Source organism: Mustela lutreola, chromosome 2 (genome assembly GCF_030435805.1).
Source record: "Mustela lutreola isolate mMusLut2 chromosome 2, mMusLut2.pri, whole genome shotgun sequence".
In the NCBI taxonomy this organism is placed as follows: Eukaryota; Metazoa; Chordata; class Mammalia; order Carnivora; family Mustelidae; genus Mustela; species Mustela lutreola.
This window is the reverse complement of record NC_081291.1, coordinates 1,316,445-1,338,301: the sequence shown is the minus strand read 5'-3', so window position 1 is coordinate 1,338,301 and position 21,857 is coordinate 1,316,445. Positions and strand designations below refer to the sequence as shown.

At 63.0% G+C, this 21,857-nt stretch overlaps 1 protein-coding gene across 4 annotated transcripts in view; it reads left to right on the top strand.

Annotated features, from left to right (window-relative positions):
• The window catches only part of AP3D1 (adaptor related protein complex 3 subunit delta 1), a 36,259-nt gene that overhangs the window by 5,821 nt on the left and 8,581 nt on the right, over positions 1-21,857 (top strand). For 2 of the 4 annotated variants that reach the window (XM_059159323.1, XM_059159324.1), the window contains exons 2-20: positions 5,727-5,822; positions 6,376-6,456; positions 7,445-7,525; positions 9,959-10,066; positions 11,560-11,689; positions 12,479-12,618; positions 12,772-12,845; positions 14,065-14,114; positions 15,418-15,467; positions 15,881-15,929; positions 16,369-16,514; positions 16,585-16,733; positions 16,804-17,034; positions 17,798-18,029; positions 18,946-19,091; positions 19,335-19,476; positions 20,136-20,207; positions 20,894-20,969; positions 21,396-21,598. In XM_059159323.1, coding sequence (XP_059015306.1) covers positions 5,727-5,822; positions 6,376-6,456; positions 7,445-7,525; positions 9,959-10,066; positions 11,560-11,689; positions 12,479-12,618; positions 12,772-12,845; positions 14,065-14,114; positions 15,418-15,467; positions 15,881-15,929; positions 16,369-16,514; positions 16,585-16,733; positions 16,804-17,034; positions 17,798-18,029; positions 18,946-19,091; positions 19,335-19,476; positions 20,136-20,207; positions 20,894-20,969; positions 21,396-21,598 — 2,256 coding nt within the window. Of the gene's footprint in view, positions 1-5,726; positions 5,823-6,375; positions 6,457-7,444; positions 7,526-9,958; positions 10,067-11,559; positions 11,690-12,478; positions 12,619-12,771; positions 12,846-14,064; positions 14,115-15,417; positions 15,468-15,880; positions 15,930-16,368; positions 16,515-16,584; positions 16,734-16,803; positions 17,035-17,797; positions 18,030-18,945; positions 19,092-19,334; positions 19,477-20,135; positions 20,208-20,830; positions 20,970-21,395; positions 21,599-21,857 lie in introns of all 4 variants that reach the window. The other 2 variants (XM_059159322.1, XM_059159321.1) reach the window with 1 other exon arrangement.

The following is a 21,857-nucleotide window of genomic DNA, read 5'->3' as shown; positions in this document are numbered from 1 at the left end:
CTGGCTGCCAGTTTGGAGGGGCTCTTTGAAGGGCCTGCTGGAGATGGAAGGCATGCTCAGTGACCGGGCTGTGGGGGGGCGGCCGAGAGGACCCAGGCTGGCGGTGGGAGGAGCGCGGAAGGGGACCTGGGTATGCTTGAGGCCAGCGCTTGGCCTCAGTTCTGTGGGAGCCGTCCTGGGCACTCACCTGATGCCAGGAGCACCCCCAGTCATGGCCACCCCTGATATCCCCTGCGGGTCCCGGTCACCCCCCCCAACACACCCCTTTGCTCTAGGAGATGTGCTGGTTGGGGTGGGGGTGCTGGTTAGGAAGTCCGAGGCTTGGCTGTGGGCTTCTGCCCCCACCCCTGTCCATGCACCCCTCCCCTGCTTTGCCCTGGGGAGTGGAGGGCGGAGACCTGGCAGCCCCTCCCCACCTCACGTCCCTCCCCAGTCTCGCCTTCCCCAGGGCTATTTACATGGGCCAAAGTGGGCCATGTATTGTGCCCCTGTCCTTGTTAGGCAGCATCGAGACTCACGGGTGGGTCCTGGTACCCTTGTCCCCTCCGGTGGTACCCTCGTGTGTGGTGTCCTCTCCTGCCTCTGCTTGGGGTCCACAGGACAGGTGTTCTCTCAGCAGAAGGACTTGGACCTTTTGCCTAACTGGACAGCTCCGTCAGCCGTGCGGGGTCTCCAGCAGCCGGGCCCTGGGTGGGGGGTGGTTGGCGGCTGCTGCAGAGGGGGGGGCTGCCGCTCTAGGACCCAGACCGGCAGGAGCCCGTGAGTGTCTGTGCAGAGTTGGAAGCAGCAGGTCCGTCCAGGTCACGTGGACTAAGGTGGGGGTTCTGGATGATGGGGGGGGTATTTTACACAGTGTTATTGGGGTGTGGTTTACATACCTAGTGTTCATCCGCTTTAGCTTGAAGTTCAGCAAAAGGTTTTAAAAATTTTGTTTACGAGGGATGCCTCGGTAGCTCAGTCGTCGTGTCTGCCTTCAGCTCATGTCATGATCCAGGGGTCCTGGGATCGAGCCCCATGTGGGATCCCTGCTCAGCAGGGAGCCTGCTGCTCCCTCTCCCACTCCCCCTACTTGTGCTCCCTCTTGTCATCCATCTCTCTCTCTCTCAGATAGGTAAATTTTTTTTAAAAGATACTTATTTGACAGAGATCACAAGTAGGCAGAGAGGCAGGCAGAGAGAGAGAGGAGGAAGCAGGCTCCCCGCTGAGCAGAGAGCCCGATGCGGGGCTTGATCCCAGGACCCTGGGACCATGACCTGAGCCGAAGGCAGAGGCTTTACCCACTGAGCCCCCCAGGCGCCCCTGATTGTTAGATTTAAATGAAGTGCTTCAGGGAACTCTACAAAGTAGCCAGGGTCAAGATGGCTGTTTTATGTTAGACCTGAGGGGTTCCCATGTAAGGGAAGTTCGTGGCCTTTGTTCTGGGTTACATTCTCTAAAGACGATGTGGAAAGGGCACGCATTTCAGGCCGCTGCTCGCTCTGTGCGGAAGCGTGAATTTGCACAGAACAGACTGAGGGTTTTGAACAATCGAGTCATGCTTTTACCTCTCCTTCCTCCTTCCGTCCTCTCTTTCTCTCTTCTTTAAGATTTTACTTACCAGAGAGCAAGAGCAGGAGCAGGGGTGGCAGGCAGAGGGAGAAGGCGGGGAAGCCGATGCCGGACTTGATCCCAGAACCCTGGGATCACGACCTGAGGGGAAGGCAGACGCCAAACGACTCAGCCCCCAGGGGTCCCCCTTTCTCTTTCTCTTTCTTTTCTTTTTCCTCCTCTTCCCTCTCCTTCTCTTTTCTTCTCTCTCAGTGTCGGGGCTCCCGGGCAGCTCATCTGTTACGTGTCCAACGCTTGAGCTCAGGTCTTGATCGCGTCAGGGTTACGGGTTCAGGCCCCACACTGGACTCCACGTTGGGCGCGGAGTCTTTCGGACGGAAGGCCCGACAATCGTCAGCGCCGCGGGGTCATTTATACCTCAGGCTCCGCAGTCTTTCTAGTTCACGTTTTGATCATAACTGTTGGGATGTTGGTCCAGTGCGCATGCCCTGACCGGTTTTGTTTTCTGGTTGTAGACGGGCCGGAACAGATTCTCGCCTCTCTCGTGGGCAGTGTCGCAGGGAGGAGGGAGGAGCGTGAGGCCGCTGTGGCGCGCTCCTCCCTTTACCTGGCCGCACTCCGAGTAAGGGCGTGTTTGAGTCCTCAGTGAGCGGCAGACGGGCTCTGCTCTGTCCCCAGACTCTGCTTCTGTCTGCAGGAGCCGCGCTCGCTTGTCCAGCGACAAAGTAACGTTCCGGCGGGGCCACCCTGAGAGCTGCCGCTCTGCTGTGGGGCGCCGCTCCCCCCGGTGAGGGCTTCGAGGTTCGGAGACGGACGTACCGGGCTCCCTGGGCCTGGCTCTGTTCCCCAGTGGTGGTGTCTTGGGGTCAGCAGTTTCCCCACCGTCAAGAGGCCTCCGTAGTCTCTGACAACAGCTCGGAGCCCTTTCTCCCCACGTAGCACGTGCTTTCCCTCTGGCTCCTTTGAGGACTTTGTCCGGGGCCGCCAGCTGGCCCCGTCGGAAGAGCGCGGGACTGTCGTTCCGGGGGCTGTGAATTCGGCCCCACCCGGGGGGTAGAGATTACGTCAATAAATGAACTTTACAAAAAAGATTTTCTCCTCCTTTCCCATTTTTGCCAGTTTGACTTGTCTGGTGATGGTTTTCACTTTCTGTTCCTGGGTGCCGAGCTCCCTGAACCTGTGAATTAGGGCTTGCACCAAATTTGGGGAAGTTCTAGCCATTTGTTTTTCAGATATATTCTCTGTCCCGCTGCTTCCTTTCTGGGACTCCAGTTATGCATGTTACACCTTGTGGGCTTGTCCCACAGACCCTGAGGTTCTGCTCCTCTTCGCCGGAACGTTACTGTCCTGACGGGGGCGTCCGGTCCGCGTCAGGCTTGCTGGCGGGCGGCCGCCCGTGTGCCGCGCCTTTGATGACTCCTGTTCCAGAAACTGTGTTCGATTCTAGACTTTCCATCTGCTTATCTTACATCCGTTGCCTTTCTCTGCTGAGGAGGCCCCTTTCTGTGTTCGTCCCAGGCATATTTTTCTCTGGTCCGTAAGAGCATCGTTATGGTTCTAAAGTTGAGATCTCGGGGTGTTAGGTCCATCCTTGGGGACGGCTCAGGGCCAGTGCGCCTTCGCTGGCGGGTTTTCCTGGCATCCGGGTAGTGTTTCCTGCTCGTTATTTTGAAGAACTTCGGGTCATATTCTGAATGTGGTGATCCGTCGTTTGCAGAGGCTCTAGATTCTGTTCTGCTCCCTGAGAAGTACCGTTCGGGGCAGCGGTTACTTGGGCCAAGACTCCAGCTCGGTCTTTCGTCGCGGGCGGGGGGCAGGGGAAGTGCACCAGCAGCTTCGGCTGTGTGTGGTGCGTGCCTCGTCCTGGGGTCAGTGGGACTGTGGCTGAGTGTGTGTCCAGAGTGTGGGCACCCCCACCCCCTCCTCTGGGATATCCTTCCTCACTCGGCGGCTGCTGTGTGTGCCCTAGTTTCTGCTTTCTGGCTCTGAAGCTGCCCGATGCGGGGCTTGATCCCAGGACCCTGAGATCACGACTTGAGCCCAAGGTAGAGGCTTAACCCACTGAGCCACCCAGGCGCCCTGGACTCTGTTTACCCTTTCAGGAGCTGCCGGGCTCCTCCACGGCACCCTCCCGTCTTCCAGCCCTGTGGTCTGGGGCAAGGGCTGGTTTCTCCAACGCCTGTGATTGTCTTTCTGTTCTCTCCCTCTTGAGTCGTTCACAGTGATGCAGGCCGGGGAGGCCGGGGAGGGGGACTGCAGCTCCCGAGTGGGATTCAGTAACCCGAAGCCTGTTGGAAGGATACAGTGACGCTTGTCCCATGGCTCCGAGTCCCGGTCATAAATGATTCATGGAGCATCTGTGGCTGAGAGAGGGCTCGAGTAGCTCCTTTCCCCAGGAGCCTGCATTTCGGTCCGGGACGGGCTGTGGGCTGAGGGGCCGAGAGCAGGGGCCCCATGGTGAGGTCCGGGCCCAGGGCACACAGACGGCGCAGGGGTCTGCCGTCTGTGTGGGCCACGCGGGTCCCGCTGGGGTGGCGCACCGCGGAATCTTGTCCCCTGGTGGACGGCCGGGGACATTCTGGCAGCTGTCGCTCTGGTCAGGTGACAGGAAGTGCCCGGCATGTGCAGGGCTGGGGCACCTGCTGGACAGGTTCCTTGTGAGCTCTGCGGCGGCCACTCGCCTCGAAGTCTCTCTCTGGGGCTGTGTGTCTCCGCGGCAGGGGAGGTGGGAGCCTCGGGGCCCGCTGCTCCCAGAAGGCGCGTCCGTGGCGCTGGTCCTCGTGTCAGCCGGCCTCGGCTCAGACCCGTGTGAGTGGTAGATGCGCGGAATCCGCGAGGACACGCGGGGGAATCTGAAAACGCGTTCCCACAGATGCTGCAGCTCGACTCCCAGCAGTGGGGAAGCGGGGAGCACGCAGGTCCCGTCCAGCAGCGACCGGATAGGCGCTAGGTGGCCTGTGTGCGTGCGGTGGGCACGGGACCCCTCCGTGCGGCGCGCGGGAGCCCTGATGCGGTGCTGCCGAGACCCCCGCGCCGGCTTCCCGGAGGGGCTGCGGGGCTCGGTGTTGAGCAGCAGGCAGGACCTGGGGCTCGCTTCCCGGCAAGTGCAAGTCTCACGTGCCAGTTGCTGAAAGGCGAAACCAGAGAATCAGGAAGATTTCCGTGTCCTGACTTTGTGTTGAAATTGCTCTTTTAAACTCGTAAACCTTTTCTGTGGAGGAGGCGTCGGCTAGGGCTGTGCGGCCGGTGCGAGGAGAGTGCGGCGCTGGGTTTGGGCGCCTAGTCTCTGGTGGCGGTCTCGGGGTTAGAAGTGCGAGCCCTGTTCAGCGTAGAGCTTGCTTAAAAATAGAATCTTTTAAAAAGGGGGGGAGCCCGTGAACTATACAAATAAGTGGGGAAAATGGAATAAGCAGACTTTGAGACCCCCGCTCTCATCAGCCGCCTTTCTCCGAGAGAACTGGGAGAGGTCCGGGGCATCTGACCGCACCGAGATGGCTTTTCTGTGAAGACGTCTTCATTTGAGAGAGAGAGAGCGAGAGAGTGTGTGCGTGAGCCAGGGCTGCGGGGGCTCAGGCAGATCCCGCTGAGCACCCAGCCCAGCATGGGGCTCGACCTCCGGACCTAAGCCGAAGTCAAGAATCGGACACTCGACCAACTGTGCCACGCAGGCGGCCCTGAAATCACCTCGTTAAACAACAGCTATGTTAGAGGTTCGCGTACCCTACAGCCCCCGTTCCAAGCTCCGTTCAGTGGTTCCTAGTAAGTGTGTCCACAGCCGCGCACCACGCTCTGTTCGAGAACATTCTGTGACCCCAGGCAGCAAGCCCAGCCCCCGGCCCCCACTTGCCTGCTTCCTGCGGCTCGGGGCCTGCCCTGGGTGTTTCGCGTAAAGGAATGACACGGTGTGGCCTCTTGTGTTCGGCTTCTTGCTGCGGTGATTATTCTGTGTTTATCAGAGAGAGCGCATGTGACGGGGAGCGGCGGGCAGAGGGAGAGGGAGAAGCAGGCTCCCCGCCGAGCAGGGAGCTGGATGTGGGACCGGATCCCGGGACCCTGACACCATGACCCGAGCCCAAGGCAGACGCTTCACCCACGGAGCCGCCCGGCGCCCCTGCGGTCATTATTCCTGACTGGTTTAGTCAGGCCCTTGCAATTTTTCATTTTTTTTCTTCTTTTAGGCAAAGTATATCTCTCAGTGCATCGATGAAATCAAGCAGGAGCTGAAGCAGGACAACATCGCAGTGAAAGCAAACGCAGTCTGCAAGCTGACCTACGTAGGTACCGGGGCCTGTTGACTCAGGCGACGTCGCTTCCCGGGGCTGCCCCCCCCCCCCCAGCCCCGCTGAGGTCAGGCGGCGTAGCTGTCCCTCCAGCCCTCCTCGGCCTGCCCATTTATCCGCTCCCTGCCCACCACCGCCCACCTGTCCAACAGGCATCGGCGCCCCTGGCTCCAGGCATGGGCCTTGGCACACAGGGCTGATTTCTCCCAGTCGAGGGAGGGTGTGCTGTGAGGACCCTGACGCCTGGGGTGTGGTGGACCCCACCTGGCCTGGGGAAGGCTGGCAGAGGGCATCCCGGCGCCCTGTAGCTTCCAGGAGGAGCCTATGTGCTCTCATCGACCTGGAGACTTAACCAGTATGCATGGAGGCTAGCGCTTGAGCCGCAGACACTTGCCCTCCACCTTCGTGAACCTGACCGTGTAGTTCTAGATGTGAGGGCTAGCGCCAGGGCGTGGGTTCCGGGAGGCCTGCCCCTGGGCGTGGGCACGGTGTTGGGGTTCCAGCCTTGGCGTGTGCATAGAGATGACGGTGCCGGTCTTTCCAACAGTTACAGATGTTGGGATATGATATCAGCTGGGCTGCCTTCAACATCATAGAAGTGATGAGCGCCTCCAAGTTCACGTTCAAGGTGAGGCGGGGTGGAGGGTGTGCCCTGGCGGGAGACCCCGCTCTGCAGAAAGGGAGCATGCACACCAGCCTTGGCCCCGCACGCGCCGCCGCCTCAGCGATTGTCGTGTTCTTTCTTAACTCTTACCTGCGTGGTGTTTGTCTTCCAGCTTTAAGGGACGTCTGCAAAATGGGCTCGTAGGGTTGGTTACATATTTGAGCATCTTACTGGGAGGCTGCCCCAGGCCCCCAGCCCAGGGCCTCACAGTGGTTTCTGAGCATTTCCCCCAGCCTCACAGAGGCCCTGCCTGCTAGGGACCCGGGTCGCAGCCCCCTCGTGTGCTGTCGTGACGTCAGCACAGCTCCCGTCCTAGTAGAGCTTCTGCGAAGTGTGTGTCCGCAGCCGCGGCCTGCCGGTGCGCATCGCGTGGTTCTCCCGGGGCCGGGCAGGCTCTGGCGGGCATGCAGGCCAGCCGGGCGGATAGACTGTTTCCAGGCCCGTGGGCCCCAGTGCCCACTGTGGGACCCCGCCCAGGACCTCGGCGGGCTCCCTCCATTGGGACACCGTCGTCCTGCCAGCGGGCCCCTCTCGGGGAAGCGGCAGAGGCGGTGCTCTGCCTGGGCAGCGAGGCATTGCGCCCACGCACCAGTGTGACGGTGGTGTCTGTGCCAGCCTGGTGGGGAGAGCTGTGCAGAGAAACGCTCGCGCTCGGCTGGCTTCTGTGTCCCATCGCAGAGGTCGCTCCGGGCTGCCGGGTAGGCGGTCAGAACGTTCGCCAGCGGAGGGCCGGACGGTGCGGCCGATCTCATGAGAACTGGTGTGGCAGAGGCTGCATCCTCCGGACTCTGGGGCCGGTTCCTCCCCTCCTCCTCCTCGGGTGACTTCCTGGCACCTCCTAGCCATGGCCCTGCGGCCAGCCGCGGGCTGTCCCTGCCTGGCCCGGGGACTTCCTCCCCCGGGGGTGTGTGGCCCTTGTCTCGTGTCTGATGCCCTCATGTCTGACTCGCAGCGGATCGGCTACCTTGCTGCTTCCCAGTGCTTCCACGAGGGGACCGACGTCATCATGCTGACGACCAATCAGATCCGCAAGGTAGGCGGCCCTCCTGCACCCTGGCTGTTCCCAGCCCCCGCCTAGCGCCCTCCTGGCCCCCGCCCCACCCTGCTCTCCACGCTGGCCTCTCCAGTGCTCCGAGCGAGCGGCACGTAGAAAGCACCAAGGTCGCCCGGCTTTTGCTCTTGTGACCCCATGGTCACAAGTGGCTTCGAGACATAGCCACTCTGTGGTCAGAAGACACCCCGGGTGGTGTGGCAGGTCTGTGTCTGTTCATGGGCTGTAGGCGAGGCCGCAGTGCTGCCAGACCTCCCTCTTCCCTCGCTGGGGCCTCCGGCCCTCAGAAGGCTGGCTCCTGGCTCCCGGCCGCGGGCTCCCCGCGCCCTCTCGGAGCAGCGGGGGCAGCTGCTGCGGCGCACACACCCTTCCCCACCGGGGCCTTTCTGCCCCCCCTGGGTTGGTTTTTGGGGTGGGGTTTTTTTTGTTGGTTTGTTTTTGGTGCCCAGGGAGAGCACGTGGGTTTGGGAAGGGGTGGGGAGGAGCAGAGGGAGAGGGACAGGCAGACTCCGCGATGAGTGCAGGCCCGACTTGGGGCTCGGTTTCCCCACCCTGAGATCATGACCTGAGCCAAAACCAAGAGTCAGATGCTTAACTGACTGTGCCCCCAAGCACTCAGCCCGCGGGAACTCCTGAGTGACGTCGCATGTGGGTCGTCGTCACGCGTGATTTGTGTGTCTGGAGATGGTCTTGAAGATCCCCGAGTAACACATTTCTTCCTCGGCCTGAGAGCTTTGAGCATCTTTTGTGGAGTAGTGGGGGTGGGGGCAGAAGCAGAATCAGAGGCTCGGTGACGATTGGATGTACAGGCCAGACCCCCTGAGCGTGGCTGCCCCCGGAGCGGGTCCTGGGGACCGGGGCTGGGCTCCTGGGCAGACCCGGCAGCACTCACCGCATCCCTGGCCCGGTTCTTCCCGGCACAGGGCGGGCTGCAGGGCCGAGCACCGAGCCTGTGGTTCCGAGGAGGCCGCCGAGGGCCAGGTCGGGCGGCAGCGCTGCGCATCGTGGGTGCTGCGGGGCTGTGAGGGGCCAGCTCCGCTCGGGGCAGCCCGTGGGGCTGTGTCACGGGGCGGGGGCAGCAAGGAGAGGGTGGAAGGCTCTGGCCAAGCTGGGCTTTCTCGCCGGCCTTTTGGGCACAGGCACGCCCCCTGCCTACCCCTTCGTAGCAACCTCCATGTAGACCTAGCGATCCCCGCTTTGCACGGAAACGTGCCATAGGCAAGTCACCTAGATGCTCTGCTGGAGAGACCACCTGAGCCCAAGATGTCCCTGTAAAGGAGCAGGGGACACGGCTGCAGTGTTAGAGGACATTCTCCTCCATTCTCGTCTCCAGTGTCTATGGTCTGCGTGTGAGTCGTTTTAAATTAACCCATGACCTCTGGAACAACTTACGTAGACCGCCCTGTCCCCCACCCCCCATTCGCTTCTCGTGGGGCTCTCCCTGCTCGACGGTGACCTGAGTGCCCTCCACAAATCTCTGTTTCTGAAAAACCCCACGGTGGCTCTTTGCTGGGCCTTTGCAAGTCCTGCTGAACCAGGAGTGGCCGTGTAGGGCCTGAGTTCTGTCCATGGGTCCGACGCAGCTCTGTCTTGTCGGCTCAGGCCAGGACGGGCTCTAGCAGTCCGTGTTGTCAGGTTATTAGCACAGTCTAGAAGGCGGCTTCTCAAAATGCATCTGGCATGTTCACCAGGTCTGTGTGAAGTTTGCGGGGCTCCTTAGGAAAGTCTCCCCGGGGCGCCTGGGGGGCTCAGTCAATGAAATGTCTGCCTTCGGCTCAGGTCATGATCCCAGGGTCCTGGGATCGAGCCCCGCATCGAGCTGCCTGCTCAGCAGGGAGCCGGCTTCTCCCTCTGCCACTGCCCCTGCTTGTGCACTTGTGTGCTCTTTCTGTCAAATAAATAAGACCTTAAAAAAAAAAAAAAGAGGGAAGGAAAGTCTCTGCAGAGGAAATACATGATTCAAGTGTTGTTTTGCTGGCGTCAAGGTGAGGCCGTTGGTGCGGTCCGTGCCGTGGGAGCCGCACGGAGTGAACCAGGGCTCTGGGGTGGGCATGTGCCGCTCTCGTGGCTGGTTCTCCTGCTCACCTGAGAGAAGAGAGTCGGCCCAGAGCCGGCCTGCCTTTGGGAGGGGCCCAGAAGAGCCATCTTGGCTGTCCTAGAGAATCCCCAGGAGCGACAGAGGTTCCCGGCTTCCGCACGGGCCCCTCAAGCCCACGGCCCCCTCGAGTGCTGGGACACTGGGCTGGGCCGGGACTGAGGGCCGTTCTCCCTGGAACTGGCTGGTGCTTGTCACTCCTCATACAGGCCCAACCCAGACCCCACGGCGGGAGCTGGTGACGCACTGTGGGCTCCTGCCTCCTGACGCTGGTCCCTCCTGACGCTCGTCCCTCCTGACGCCCGTCTCTCCCTTTGCAGGACCTGAGCAGCCCCAGCCAGTACGACACTGGCGTTGCGCTGACCGGCCTGTCCTGTTTTGTTACCCCAGATCTTGCCAGAGACTTGGCCAATGACATCATGACACTGGTGAGTCTGTGAGTGGCCCAGGCCTCTCAGCCTTTGCTCTGTGACACGATTTGGTCCGTCCAGGGGCCTGAAAACCTGAGGTTAAACTTCACACCAAGAACATTCGGGCGCACAGAAACAGGCCGCGTTCCCCAGATGAGATGAGAAGCCGAGTGGCTGTGCCCCCCTCCCCCCAGCAACCCCATGTGGAACCCAGCCTTGGGCCACGGACCTCCTTTCAAAGAGCCCCACTTGGGGCCAGAGGCGGGTGGCGCCGGGGCCCAGCGCCCCTGCCGCCCAGCATGTGCCCCGCCGGCCCCCAGCTCGCTGGTTCCCGGCAGGCAGTGCGCCAGCCGAGTGTGGTCCTTCCCACTCCGGTCCTGACGCCGTGCGTCTCTCTGTGGCCGTGGAGTGACTTCTTGTGCTTCCGTCCACTTGAAGGGCAAAAGCCCAGCTGCCGCTGACCGCCAAGGTGTCCAGAGCACTTTTCCAGAATGCGGGTGTCCTTACAAGTCCTGGTTCTCCGAGGCACCCATCATTCACCCACATCTCTGACTGACTGGGAGGCTGGTTCCCATCAGTTTCTTCTGGGCCGAGCAGATGGGCGGCTGCTTTTCTCTCCGGAGAGTTCTGTCCGTATCGGTCGGCCTGTTTATCCTGCCGACGGATAGGTCCAGGCTTGTGGTTTCAGACCGCACGCGCTCACAGCTTCTAGATCAGAGGCTGGTTTGCCACAGCCCTGCCTCGTGCAGCTGACCACCCGCTGTATGTTGCTTTGCCCACACCTGGCCCCACTCTTTGGTTCACGTGGCGTCCCTGGTGGCTTTCAAGCTGCCCCCGCAGCATCCCGGATGTTGCCCTTCTGGCCCAGGATTGCCGGTGTGGCGCTGGTGAAAGTGGCTGCGAGCGTGGGAGGATGCTCGTGAGTCGGGGGCTCAGGGCGCTCTCGGGGTGTGGCTCCCCGGAGCCCGCACGGGTGGTGAGTGTGCCCACCTGAGGGCCAGTGGCCTCTCTGGCCAGAGCAGAGTTCCGAAAGGACAAGAGCTGCAGGACCTGGCATGAGAGAGAGCGTGAGTTCCAGAAGGACGAGCCTCGAGCGCTGGACACCCCTCGGCGTCCTGCCCTGGGCACGGGCCTTGGCTGCTAGGGGAGTCGGAGGCCAGCGTTCACTGGCGAGGGCTCGTCTTCCAGCTCAAGCTCCCTCCCTCTCTGTCATTCATTGGGTTCCAGTGAGTCTGAGAAGGGTCTCGGCCTCGGAGGGCAGGCCTAGCGTCATGGACATCGGGAAGCTGGTTTCAGTTCCACTCACGAACCCCGTCCTGTATTTGGGACGGTGGCGCAGGTCCTAAGGCCAGAAACCAGACGGGCTGGAGAGAGGGCCTCCCCCCCGGATGGCGGAGGGGAGACTCGGGGAGGCAGCGGAGAGTGAGCAGGGCGGGTGCGGGGAGTGAGCCGGCAGACGAGGGCAGCGGGCGCAGTGTGGAGGGGAGGCCGACCGGCCCTCTGCCCTGCAGATGTCGCACACCAAGCCGTACATCCGGAAGAAGGCTGTGCTGATCATGTACAAGGTGTTCCTGAAGTACCCCGAGTCGCTGCGCCCCGCGTTCCCCCGCCTGAAGGAGAAGCTGGAGGACCCTGACCCTGGTTGGTTGATTCACGCCGGGACAGTGTGGGGACGGCGGGTGTTGCCAGGAAGCCGTTGAGGGGTGCCGGGCGCTGGGAACCCGTCCTCGTCTCCCGCAGACCGCGCTCCTTACTGTGCGGCGCCGTGAGACGCCGGGCTGGCCTCTCCCCTCCCCGCTCCGGCCCTGGGATCCGCCACGTCTCCAAAGGAGCTGGTCCCGTTGGCTGGGGTGCGACACAGACACCGAGCTTCAGGCGCCGGGCGCCCCCTCTTCCACCCACTCAGTAGACAGCCGCCGTCCGCGCACGGGGGACGTGCCTGGCCAGCTGGCCGTCTGTCCATACGCTAGTGTTCACGACTATTCTGACGCCTGGAGTCTGGTCCCACGCCGCAGGACTCGTGCCAGTTTTCCTCCTGTTCTCTGTCCGTCCTTCCCTCATCGGGGACTCCCGGGGCTGAGCACCCATTACACAGCTTCTCTGAACGTGAGGCAAGGTTCAGCTTGTCTCGGGGGAAGCTGCCTCCGATCAGGGCAAGGGCCAGGGAGTAGAAAGTTTAGTAGGGGAAGCAGGAACCGAGGCGGCAGGTGTGGCGGGTGTCCTGCACTGGAGTCTGGTCCGTTGGGGGCCGGCCCCCCCCTTCCGGTGACGCTTGGCTCCAGGAAGCTCGGTCCCCTCGGTGGTTGTTGCTGAAACCACTTCCCCAGGTGGTGTCAGTGGCCGGCCTGCTGAGGAGAGTCCTGCCGGGTAAGGGTTCACCCCCACATTGGTGGCACTTGTACTGACAACGGGCCCCACTTCATTCCAAAGGGGTGCAGTCAGCGGCCGTCAACGTCATCTGCGAGCTGGCCCGGCGCAACCCCAAGAACTACCTGTCCCTTGCCCCTCTCTTCTTCAAGCTGATGACCTCCTCTACCAACAACTGGGTCCTCATCAAAATTATCAAACTGGCAAGTATCCCTCCTGAACTCCCCTTTTCTCACAGAGTGAGAAGGCCCTGGCATGTCCTGGGAGCGCCGCGGGCATGTGGACATGTGGATGGGGTCGGAGTCTGTGCGGTCTACCCCTGCCCCGAATGACCCGCCGGCCTCTCTCTTCCCTAGTTTGGTGCTCTGACCCCCTTGGAGCCAAGGTTGGGCAAGAAGCTGATCGAGCCTCTCACCAACCTGATCCATAGGTGAGCCCCAGGCCCCTGGATGACCCCACTCTCTGGCCCGTGCAGGCCTGCCCTCCCACTGGGCATAGGGCCCTGGAGAGAGTCTCGGGGTGGAAAAGCAAATACACGCCCTGTGATTTTGCCCACAAGAGTGAACTGTGCCGCTGGGGCACTGGCTGGGGGCTGGTGCGTCCTTTCCCTGTGAATTTGTTTGGGAAACAGCAACGGTAAACGTGGAGGAAAGGGAGCCCCTGGTTATTGAGCAGCCCGCGAGGAGACCTCGGCTGTCTGCTGGAAGAGCTCTGGACAGCTGTGTCCCTGGCCAGTTCTGGAATGTTGCCGGAGCCCCCACACCACTCAGGGCCTGTGCGCGAGTTGTGGGGCTAAGGGGCAGGTGGCATAGGAGATCCTGCTCCCCAGGTCCCCTGGAGAGACAGCCACGGGCAGCGTGGAGGAACTGGGGCCTCGAGGCCACATCAGACCTGGAGCCATATGCTCTGCAGGCGGCCCTGGCCTCCGTCTCCAGGCTCAGGAGCACATCAGACGGGAAGATAATTGGGCAGAGCAGGTTCTTGGGCTGCGGACCTCTTCAGTTTTAGACACCCGCCGTCCCTGAGTGTGTGGTCCGGCGCCACGGTTTCCAGAGGGGATTAACAGGAGGCCGTCAGTCTGGCGATCGCGGCTGCAGACAGGCTGACGACCTGTGCTCTGGACGCATGGCAGCCGCACTCTTGGCTTTTGGGAACTTGGGATCCCGAGTGTCAAGCATGAGAAGATCAGAATGGATTAGACCTACCTGGTGCCCGCCTGTGGTGGTGGCTCTAGGCCGTGCCTGCCACATCCCCAGACACCCCTGGTGGCGCCGCAGCCATGGCCTTCTGTGCTCTGCTCGCCTGTGTGCGGGCACACCTCACTGTCCCCTGCGTCCCCCCACGGGGGATCCGGGTGGTGAGGTCCCGGCTGGGAGAGGCGTTGAGGGGGATCAGTTCTCCTTCGCGGGCATCCCACAGTGGACAGGTTCCAGGAACGCGCTCAGTGGCCGGAAGTGTCAGAGGCCCCACAAGCAGTTAGGGAGACCTGCGTCCCTCGGGGAATGCCACCGACCTGGGTGACAGCAGTGTGTGGGGCAGCCAGCTCCTGCCGTAGGCCTGCTTCGGACTCCGGGACCAGGGAGCAGACAGGCGCTTTCCCTGTGTCTCTCGGGCGGCCTGGTCCTCACGCCTCTGCTCTTCTCCCGCAGCACGTCTGCTATGTCCCTTCTCTACGAGTGCGTGAACACGGTCATCGCAGGTGAGGCTCGGCCGCCGCGGCGCGTGGAAAGCCCTCCCCACTCCCGCCCTGGGCGCCAAGGTGGACCCCATGGTGCAGGGAGTAGCCCAGGCTCCTTGGCCACGTGTTGCTGCCAGCCCCTCTGGAGCCTCTTGAGAGGCGGGGACAGCTTGCGGCACATTTGCCAGCAACACTTTCTCCCTTTAGGGAAAGGTGGAGTTTTTTGTGTGTGTTTGTTTGTTTCAGGTTTTTATTTGTTTATTTAACAGATTATAAATAGGCAGAGGGGCAGGCAGAGAGAGGGAGGAAGGAGGCTCCCTGCTGAGCAGAGAGCCCGATGCGGGGCTCGATCCCAGGACCCTGAGATCATGACCTGAGCTGAAGGCAGAGGCTCAACCCACTAAGCTGCCCAGGCACCCCTTCCATGAGGAGTTCAGAGCAAGTCTCAGGCGTGGTGCTGTCCCCTGTGCAGTGCTAAACACAGGGACCTGCTGCTAAAAGGGTTCGTGATGCAGGACCGGAAAGCACTCCTGGTCTGACTCTCCTTTGAGCTCTGTTTCAGTCCGTCTCAGCCAGGGCCACACAGAGCGCTGGCTGATGTGTTTCCGCACGTCCAGCAACCTGAGCCCCTTCCCACGTTGTTCATTGGAGCTAGAGTCGCGGGCCACGGGTTACCTCCTCACGGCCTGCCTGTGTGCCCGAAGCTGCTGGGAAGCCAGCTTCCGGTCCTTCCTCAAGGCCCTGTGGGCAGCCTGAAATCCAGCCGTTCCCAGGAAGCTGGTCCAGGGTTCACACTCTGATTAGAGCCGTGTGGGCCCTGAGCCCCCATGACACTGGCAGAGAGGGAGGGTGCCGTTCAGGACCAGCTAGTGCCCAGAGGCAGCAAATGCAAGACTGGAGAGCCAAGTCTGTGTCTACAGTGGTTGGTGGGGGAAACGGGGTGTGGCAGGGTCAGAGCTGTCCTTGGTGTCGGGCACGGGGCTTGGGGGCATAGGTTGACAGAGCATGCCTGGCATGTGGTAGGGTCGGTGGGTCTCAGGTGGTTAGTTCTCAGAGCCAGGCAGGTGGGGTTGGCCCGGGCTCTGTGGACCTGCCCTGGATGGGGGTGCCCGCCTTGAGGATGTGGTCTGTGCTCCTGGCCATAGAGACCAGCAGCCAGATGCTGTCTCATGAGCCAGCCTTTCCAGGAGAGCAGCAGACCCATGGCTCCCGGCGTGCTGGTGTCGGTGTGTGGGGTCCCAGTGCTTGCGGTGGATGCGTGTCAGTGGGCCTCTGCATGTGGGTGGGGCCTGGCGAGTTCCTGAAGTGAGGGTTTCTGTTCCAGTGCTCATCTCGCTGTCCTCTGGCATGCCCAACCACAGCGCCAGCATCCAGGTATGTCCCTGGGTGCAGACAGAGCGGTGTGCGGCCGTCGGGGGCAGCCTGGGGAGGGGGCGAGGGGTGGGGATGTGCCGGCTGGCCGGCCGTGCAGCCAGTCGTCACTCACTGGGTCCCGGCCGGCCTGTATCTGTGCAGTTGTTGACAGCTGGCGGAGGGGTGGGGGGTCGGGACACAATTGTTAGTGCCCCCAGAAGGCGCTGGCGTGTTGGCGTGTGCGTCAGTGGACGCTCCCCAGACGTGACCCTGTGGGTGCCTGCAGGCAGGGGCCTGCCCCGAGTGGGGCCCGGTGTCCTCCGTCCCTCCCTGTCCCCGGGCCTCTGGGCTGGATCGGGCTGTGTGGCACGCCTGGGGTCACCGACTTCACTGTGGTCTCAGGAGGCATGACCGTGTTGCCTTCTCCTTTGCAGCTTTGCGTTCAGAAGTTGAGGATCCTGATAGAAGACTCCGACCAGAACCGTGAGTCCCTCCTCACCCCGCGCGCCCTGCGGTCCGCGCCCGAAATCTCTGCAGCGCCGGGTTCTCGGCCTCGTGAGAAACCAGATGTTCGCGCTCCGCTGTGCGGCCATGCGTGCAGCCTTGTCTGGAGCACCGAAAGGCCAGCAGGGGCTTTCCTCAGCTCTGCGGGGCCGGGGCTTCATGTCGGACATGGCCCGTGGCCTGCAGGCCTCCATCGCAGCTCAGGGGGATTGCGTGTATGGGTTGCACATGTGAGGTCACGGGGGCTTCTCTCCCAGCACCCAGCGTGCTGCTTAGGACCTCTGGGGGCCCGCGTGCGTGCTCCTGACCGTATCTAGGTGGTCGGGCTCGGGCTGCAGACCTGGCCTCGCTCTTTCTGTGCAGGCCCCGGAGCCCGTGAGGGCGCGTCCAGGTTAACTGCCTCTCGCCATCTCCGCAGTGAAGTACCTGGGGCTGCTGGCCATGTCCAAGATCCTGAGAACACACCCCAAGTCCGTGCAGGCCCACAAGGACCTCGTCCTGCAGTGTCTGGACGACAAGGACGAGTCCATCCGTCTGCGGGCTCTCGACCTCCTCTATGGAATGGTGTGTGCCCTGCCCCGCCCCGTCCTGCCCACACCTGCCCGCCCCACTCTCACCTGCTCTCCCCCGCTAGGTGTCCAAGAAGAACCTGGTGGAGATCGTCAAGAAGCTGATGAGCCACGTGGACAAGGCTGAGGGCACGACGTACCGGGACGAGCTGCTGACGAAGATCATCGACATCTGCAGCCAGTGCAACTACCAGCACATCACCAACTTCCAGTGGTTCGTGCCCCACAGCCCGGAGGGGCGGGTCCCCGCGCGAGGGGCGCACCTCAAGGGCTCCCTCCTGCAGGTACATCAGCGTCCTGGTGGAGCTGACCCGGCTGGAGGGCACCCGCCACGGCCACCTCATCGCGGCACAGATGCTGGACGTGGCTATCCGCGTGAAGGCCATCCGCAAGTTCGCGGTGTCGCAGATGTCCGCGCTGCTCGACCGCGCACACCTGGTGGCCAGCAGCACCCAGCGCAACGGCATCTGCGAGGTGCTGTACGCTGCCGCCTGGATCTGCGGCGAGTTCTCCGAGTGAGTGCGGCCCGGAGGGGGCGGGGGGCCGGCACGCCCGTGTCCCTGTGTCCCCGGGCCCCCGGCAGCTGCCCCAGTCTCCTTCCTGGGGTTTTCCTCTGCCGAAAGAGTTCCTTTCCATGTGCACATGCCACCCTGAGAGCAAGCGAGAAGCCAGGCCGCGTGTGGTCACAGACCCTCCGCCCCCAGATGGTGCTGTCGCTGTGGTTTTTGTTTTTGTTTTTGTTTAAGATTTTATTTAGGGGTGCCTGGGTGGCTCAGTGGGTTAAAGCCTCTGTCCTCGGCTCAGGTCATGATCTGAGGGTCCTGGGATCGAGCTCGGCATCAGGCTCTGCTTGGCGGGGAGTCTGCTTCCTCATCTCTCTCTGCCTGTGTCTCTGCCTGCTTGTGATCGCTCTCTCTGTCACATAAATAAAGAGCGATCACAAGCAGGCAGAGAGACAGGCAGAGAGAGAGGGGGGGTAAGCAGGCTCTCCACTCAGCATGGATGCTGAGGCAGATGTGGGGCTCGATCCCAGGACCCCGAGACCACGACCTGAGCTGAAGGCAGCGGCCTAATCCACTGAGTCACCCAGGCACCCCCTTGCTGTGCTTTTTGCTCGTCTTCCGCCCGTTTTTCTCTGCGGCTCGTCTGTGACCGTCTGTTCATTCTTAAGAGTCCTTTCTCTCTTCCCGCGGCTGGGGGAGCGCGCACGTGGGAGCCCTGTCGTGGGGCGACATCTGCACCGGACCAGCGTGCTCATCAGGCCCTCCCTGTCCACAGGCACCTGCAGGAGCCCCAGCAGACCCTCGAGGCCATGCTGCGGCCCAAGGTCACCACCCTGCCCGGCCACATCCAGGCTGTGTACGTGCAGAATGTGGTGAAGCTGTACGCAGCCATCCTGCAGCAGAAGGAGCAGGCCGCGGAGCCGGAGGCAGCCCAGGACGTCACCCAGCTCATGGTGGAGCGGCTGCCACAGTTCGTGCAGAGCGCGGACCTGGAGGTCCAGGAGCGGGTCAGTGTCACTCGGGGGCTCCCAGGTCTGGAAGAGCCTCTGTCCCGGGCAGTGGCCAGCTTTGCCTTTCTCCGAGGGCAACTTGGAGAATTCCGGTTTTCCAGGGCTCCACCCTAGCGGGGCACATGGGCACGTCCGGGCCCCCGTGGTAGGGGAGGCTCTGGATGCTGGCCCGCAGGTGGGGCAGGGTGGGGAGACGAGACAGCAAACGAGCGGGGGCCCGTCACCAGCCTTCCAGGGAAGCGTCCAGTGGACAGCGGGTTTCTGGGCAGGTGAGGACCCGGGTTCTTTCGTGGGGAGAGCTGGTTGGCACATGCGGCGTGACAGCGGGCCAGGCGGGCGTTTGAGCTGGCGCTGTGGGCCCCGCGGCCAGGCCACTGCTGGTGCTCCGGGGGCAGCACAGGCTCTCCGTCTGCTAACTGCGCGTGGGTGTCGGCGGTCACTCGGTGGGCCCTGTTGCTCCACAGTTGAGGGCAGCTACACGCCATCAGCTCAGCTGGTGGTCATGGTCCCCACCAAGCGTCACATTGGGAGCCACACTTGGACAGAGTCCTGAGTCAGAGCCCGCAGAGGACGGCAGCACGGAGGTGCCTGTGTGCCTCCCGGAGACAGGTGCTGTGGCTCATCGGGGGCACCCCGACCTGTCCGAGTGGTTCTCGCAGATGACCTTGCTCCCTCTGCTTGTGACTCCATGTCTTAGCCGTGGGCTGGTTTCTTCCTTGCCCGATGTTCCTGCCGGGGAGCCCCTGGCTTCTGGGAGCCTCCGGATGATCTCCGTGCAGTTCGGGCAGAGCGCGTCCCGCTCGCCCGCCTTGGGATGGGCATCCACGTGGTGTGAACAGTGAGCTGTGGAGCCTGGTGGCCTTCGGAGCCAGGCCTCTGTGACCCCCTTGTGACTTCCCTGTGGTCCCCTCAGGCTTCCTGCATCTTGCAGCTGGTCAAGCACATCCAGAAGCTTCAGGCCAAGGACGTGCCGGTGGCGGAAGAAGTGAGCGCTCTTTTTGCAGGGGAGCTGAATCCGGTGGCCCCCAAGGCACAGAAGAAAGTTCCAGTTCCTGAAGGGTGAGCTGCGCAGCGGGCCAGAGGACATGGGCCAGGATGGCGGACAGGACAGTGAGAGCAGAAGTGCGGGGGGGGCGTTCCCCGGCGTGTCTGTCCCGGGTGGCTGTGGTCCCGAGTAGCAGCTGAGCCTTCATGTCATCGTCTCCGAGAGGACGGGGGTGCTCCGCTTTGTGCGTGACCCGTGAGCGTCCAGCACTGGGCGCACAGGCCGGAGCTGCCCTGTGACCTCACCGTATCTTCTAGCCTGGACCTGGATGCTTGGATCAACGAGCCGCCCTCGGACAGCGAGTCCGAGGACGAGAAGCCCAAGGCCATCTTCCACGAGGAGGAGCAGCGCCACGTCAAGCAGCGGCAGCCCGAGGCTGACGAGGAGGAGCTGGCCCGGGTGAGCCCCGGCTGTACAGAGGCAGGGCGTCTTCCCCCCAGGGCCTCCGAGGCTGATGGCCTTGCCCAGAGCCCACGGGTGCTGTGCGTGGGCCTAGCAGTTCCGGCTTTGGGGCTGTGCTTCTCCAGGGAGCACCGAGCTACCCTCTGGAGTCTGGGTTGGGTTTTGTTGAAACACGAAGTGGCTTCTCTGGAGCGCAGGGCGTGCCGAGGGGGCCTGCCCGGGTGTCCGGGGCTGCTGCTCTGCGCCACCGGGCTGCGGGACTTCAGCGCGCACCGTCAGCCTGCAGCAGAGCAGACGCGCCGTGTCCTCCCCTCCCCCTGGCCCGCTGTGTCTGGCTCCCCTGTTTCTGGATGAGCGGTGCCCCCCAGAGCCCTTCCCCCCACCCATGCACAGGCCGAGCCTTCAGACGATGTGACCTGCCAGCTCGGCTCTTTGGAGCTGAGAGGCCTCCTGTGGCTCACCCAGCCTCTCTGAGTTCCTGTCCTTGAAACCGGAGATGGTCGCCCCCACGTCCTGGAGTCATTCCTGACCTCAGTCCTGCGCCCGCCGTGGTCTTCCTGTTGGCTGAGGGCTGACGGTGAAGTTCTGTGGTCTAGCAGGGAGGGTGTGTGTCCCACGTGCGTTCATGGACGTGCACTTGAATCCTGTCCCTGCAGCGTCGAGAAGCCCGGAAGCAGGAACAGGCCAACAACCCGTTCTACATCAAGAGTTCCCCATCCCCCCAGAAGGTATGACTGGTTCCAGGTCGTCCTCTGGAGACTGTTGTCCCCCACAGCCCCCAGGGCCCCATCCACCCTGGGGAGGACATCCAGTTCCAGCTGTGGGGCAGCGCCTCACTGTCCCGGTCGCCCACGTGGCCCCGCTGCCGGGCAGGTCCTGCCCACGATGTCAAGTGAAGGCCACACACCGCGCCAGAGCTTGACCCATGTCCTCCCCACGCTGGGCTCCCCTGGGCCAGCAGGGCTGCATACGCGCGCTCAGTTCCCTCTTTGGGATTGCCGGGTCACCCCGTGACTCTGCTCAGCCTTCTCAGGGCCTGCAGACGGCCCCCACCTGCCACGCACGCCCTCGCCGGCTCACGTGGCGTCCGGCTCTCTGACTCTGGCTGCCGTGGGGGCCACCAAGTGCTCACTGGGCTCGGGTTTGCATCGCTCCTCTCAGCTGAAGCGGGGACACAGCCAGGAAAGGCGGGCGGAAGCTTCCCCCTGAGGGGACTTATTCTCGGTGACAGACCAGTCCCGCAGTCTGTAGGGAGCCACGCTGTTCCCCCCAGACGCCCCTTGGCATGTGAGGGCCCCCAGTGGGATCCCACACGTCCCAGGCCATCCACGCGTTCTGTGCTGGGCCGTAGCTGCTGCACACACGTCCTTTTCTGTCATCTGTTATGCGTGGTGACACCTCGGTGCTTCTCCAGCGGTACCAGGACCTGCCAGGCGTGGAGCACATTCCAGTGGTGCAGATAGACCTGTCGGTGCCCCTGAAGGTGCCAGGCAAGTATCAGCATGGGCCCTGGCACCCAGGGAGCCCCTGTTGGCAAGGGGGTGGCAGCCGGGTCCAGTTCCCAGGTGGCATCAGGCCTGGCCATGCCTCCTGCCACGCACGCTTTCGGCTGGACCTGTGCTGCCACCTCGGCTGCGGTAGGTCCCGGCTGAGAGGGTTAACGGGGGTCAGAGGCCCAGGGCCCAGGGTGCCCCTCATTCCTTCCCTAGGCCCCAACCCCCAACCAGCCCCCACTGCGCTGGCCTGCCCGTTGGCATTCAGAAAGCCCGGCTCGCCTCCCTCTCACACAGACCACGGTGGGCTCTCCCCACTGAGCCCCTGGGGGCCCCCTTGCCCACACGCGGCGCTCGGGGCCGGAGGCGATCCAGCCGATGGCAGGGCGGCGGCCGAGCGCCAGGTTCTGTGCGCACCCGCAGGGATGCCCGCGTCGGACCAGTACGTGAAGCTGGAGGAGGAGCGGAGGCAGCGCCAGAGGCTGGAGAAGGACAGGAAGAAGAAGAAGAAGAAGGACAAGGAGCGGAAGGGCCGGGCGCGGCGCCGCGGCTCGCTGCTCTCGGAGAGCGACGAGGACGTCGCCCCGGCACAGCAGGTGGACATCGTCACCGAGGAGATGCCTGAGGTCAGCCCCGTGGGGCGCCCCCACCCTCGCGCCTGTGGCAGAAAGCAGGCTCCCTCGTCACGGGCTTTCTCTGCCCGCAGACCCCGGAGAGGGCTCTTGAGCTGTGAGTGGGAGCCCACATCCCAGCCGCGGGTCCTGCCCCAGATGCGCTCTCCTCTCCGGCGTGGGCCTGGTTACGATTTTATTTTCTGAGAGAGAGAGAGAGAGAGAGAACATAAGGGGGGCAGGGGCAGGGAGAGAGGCAGACTCCCGGCCCAGC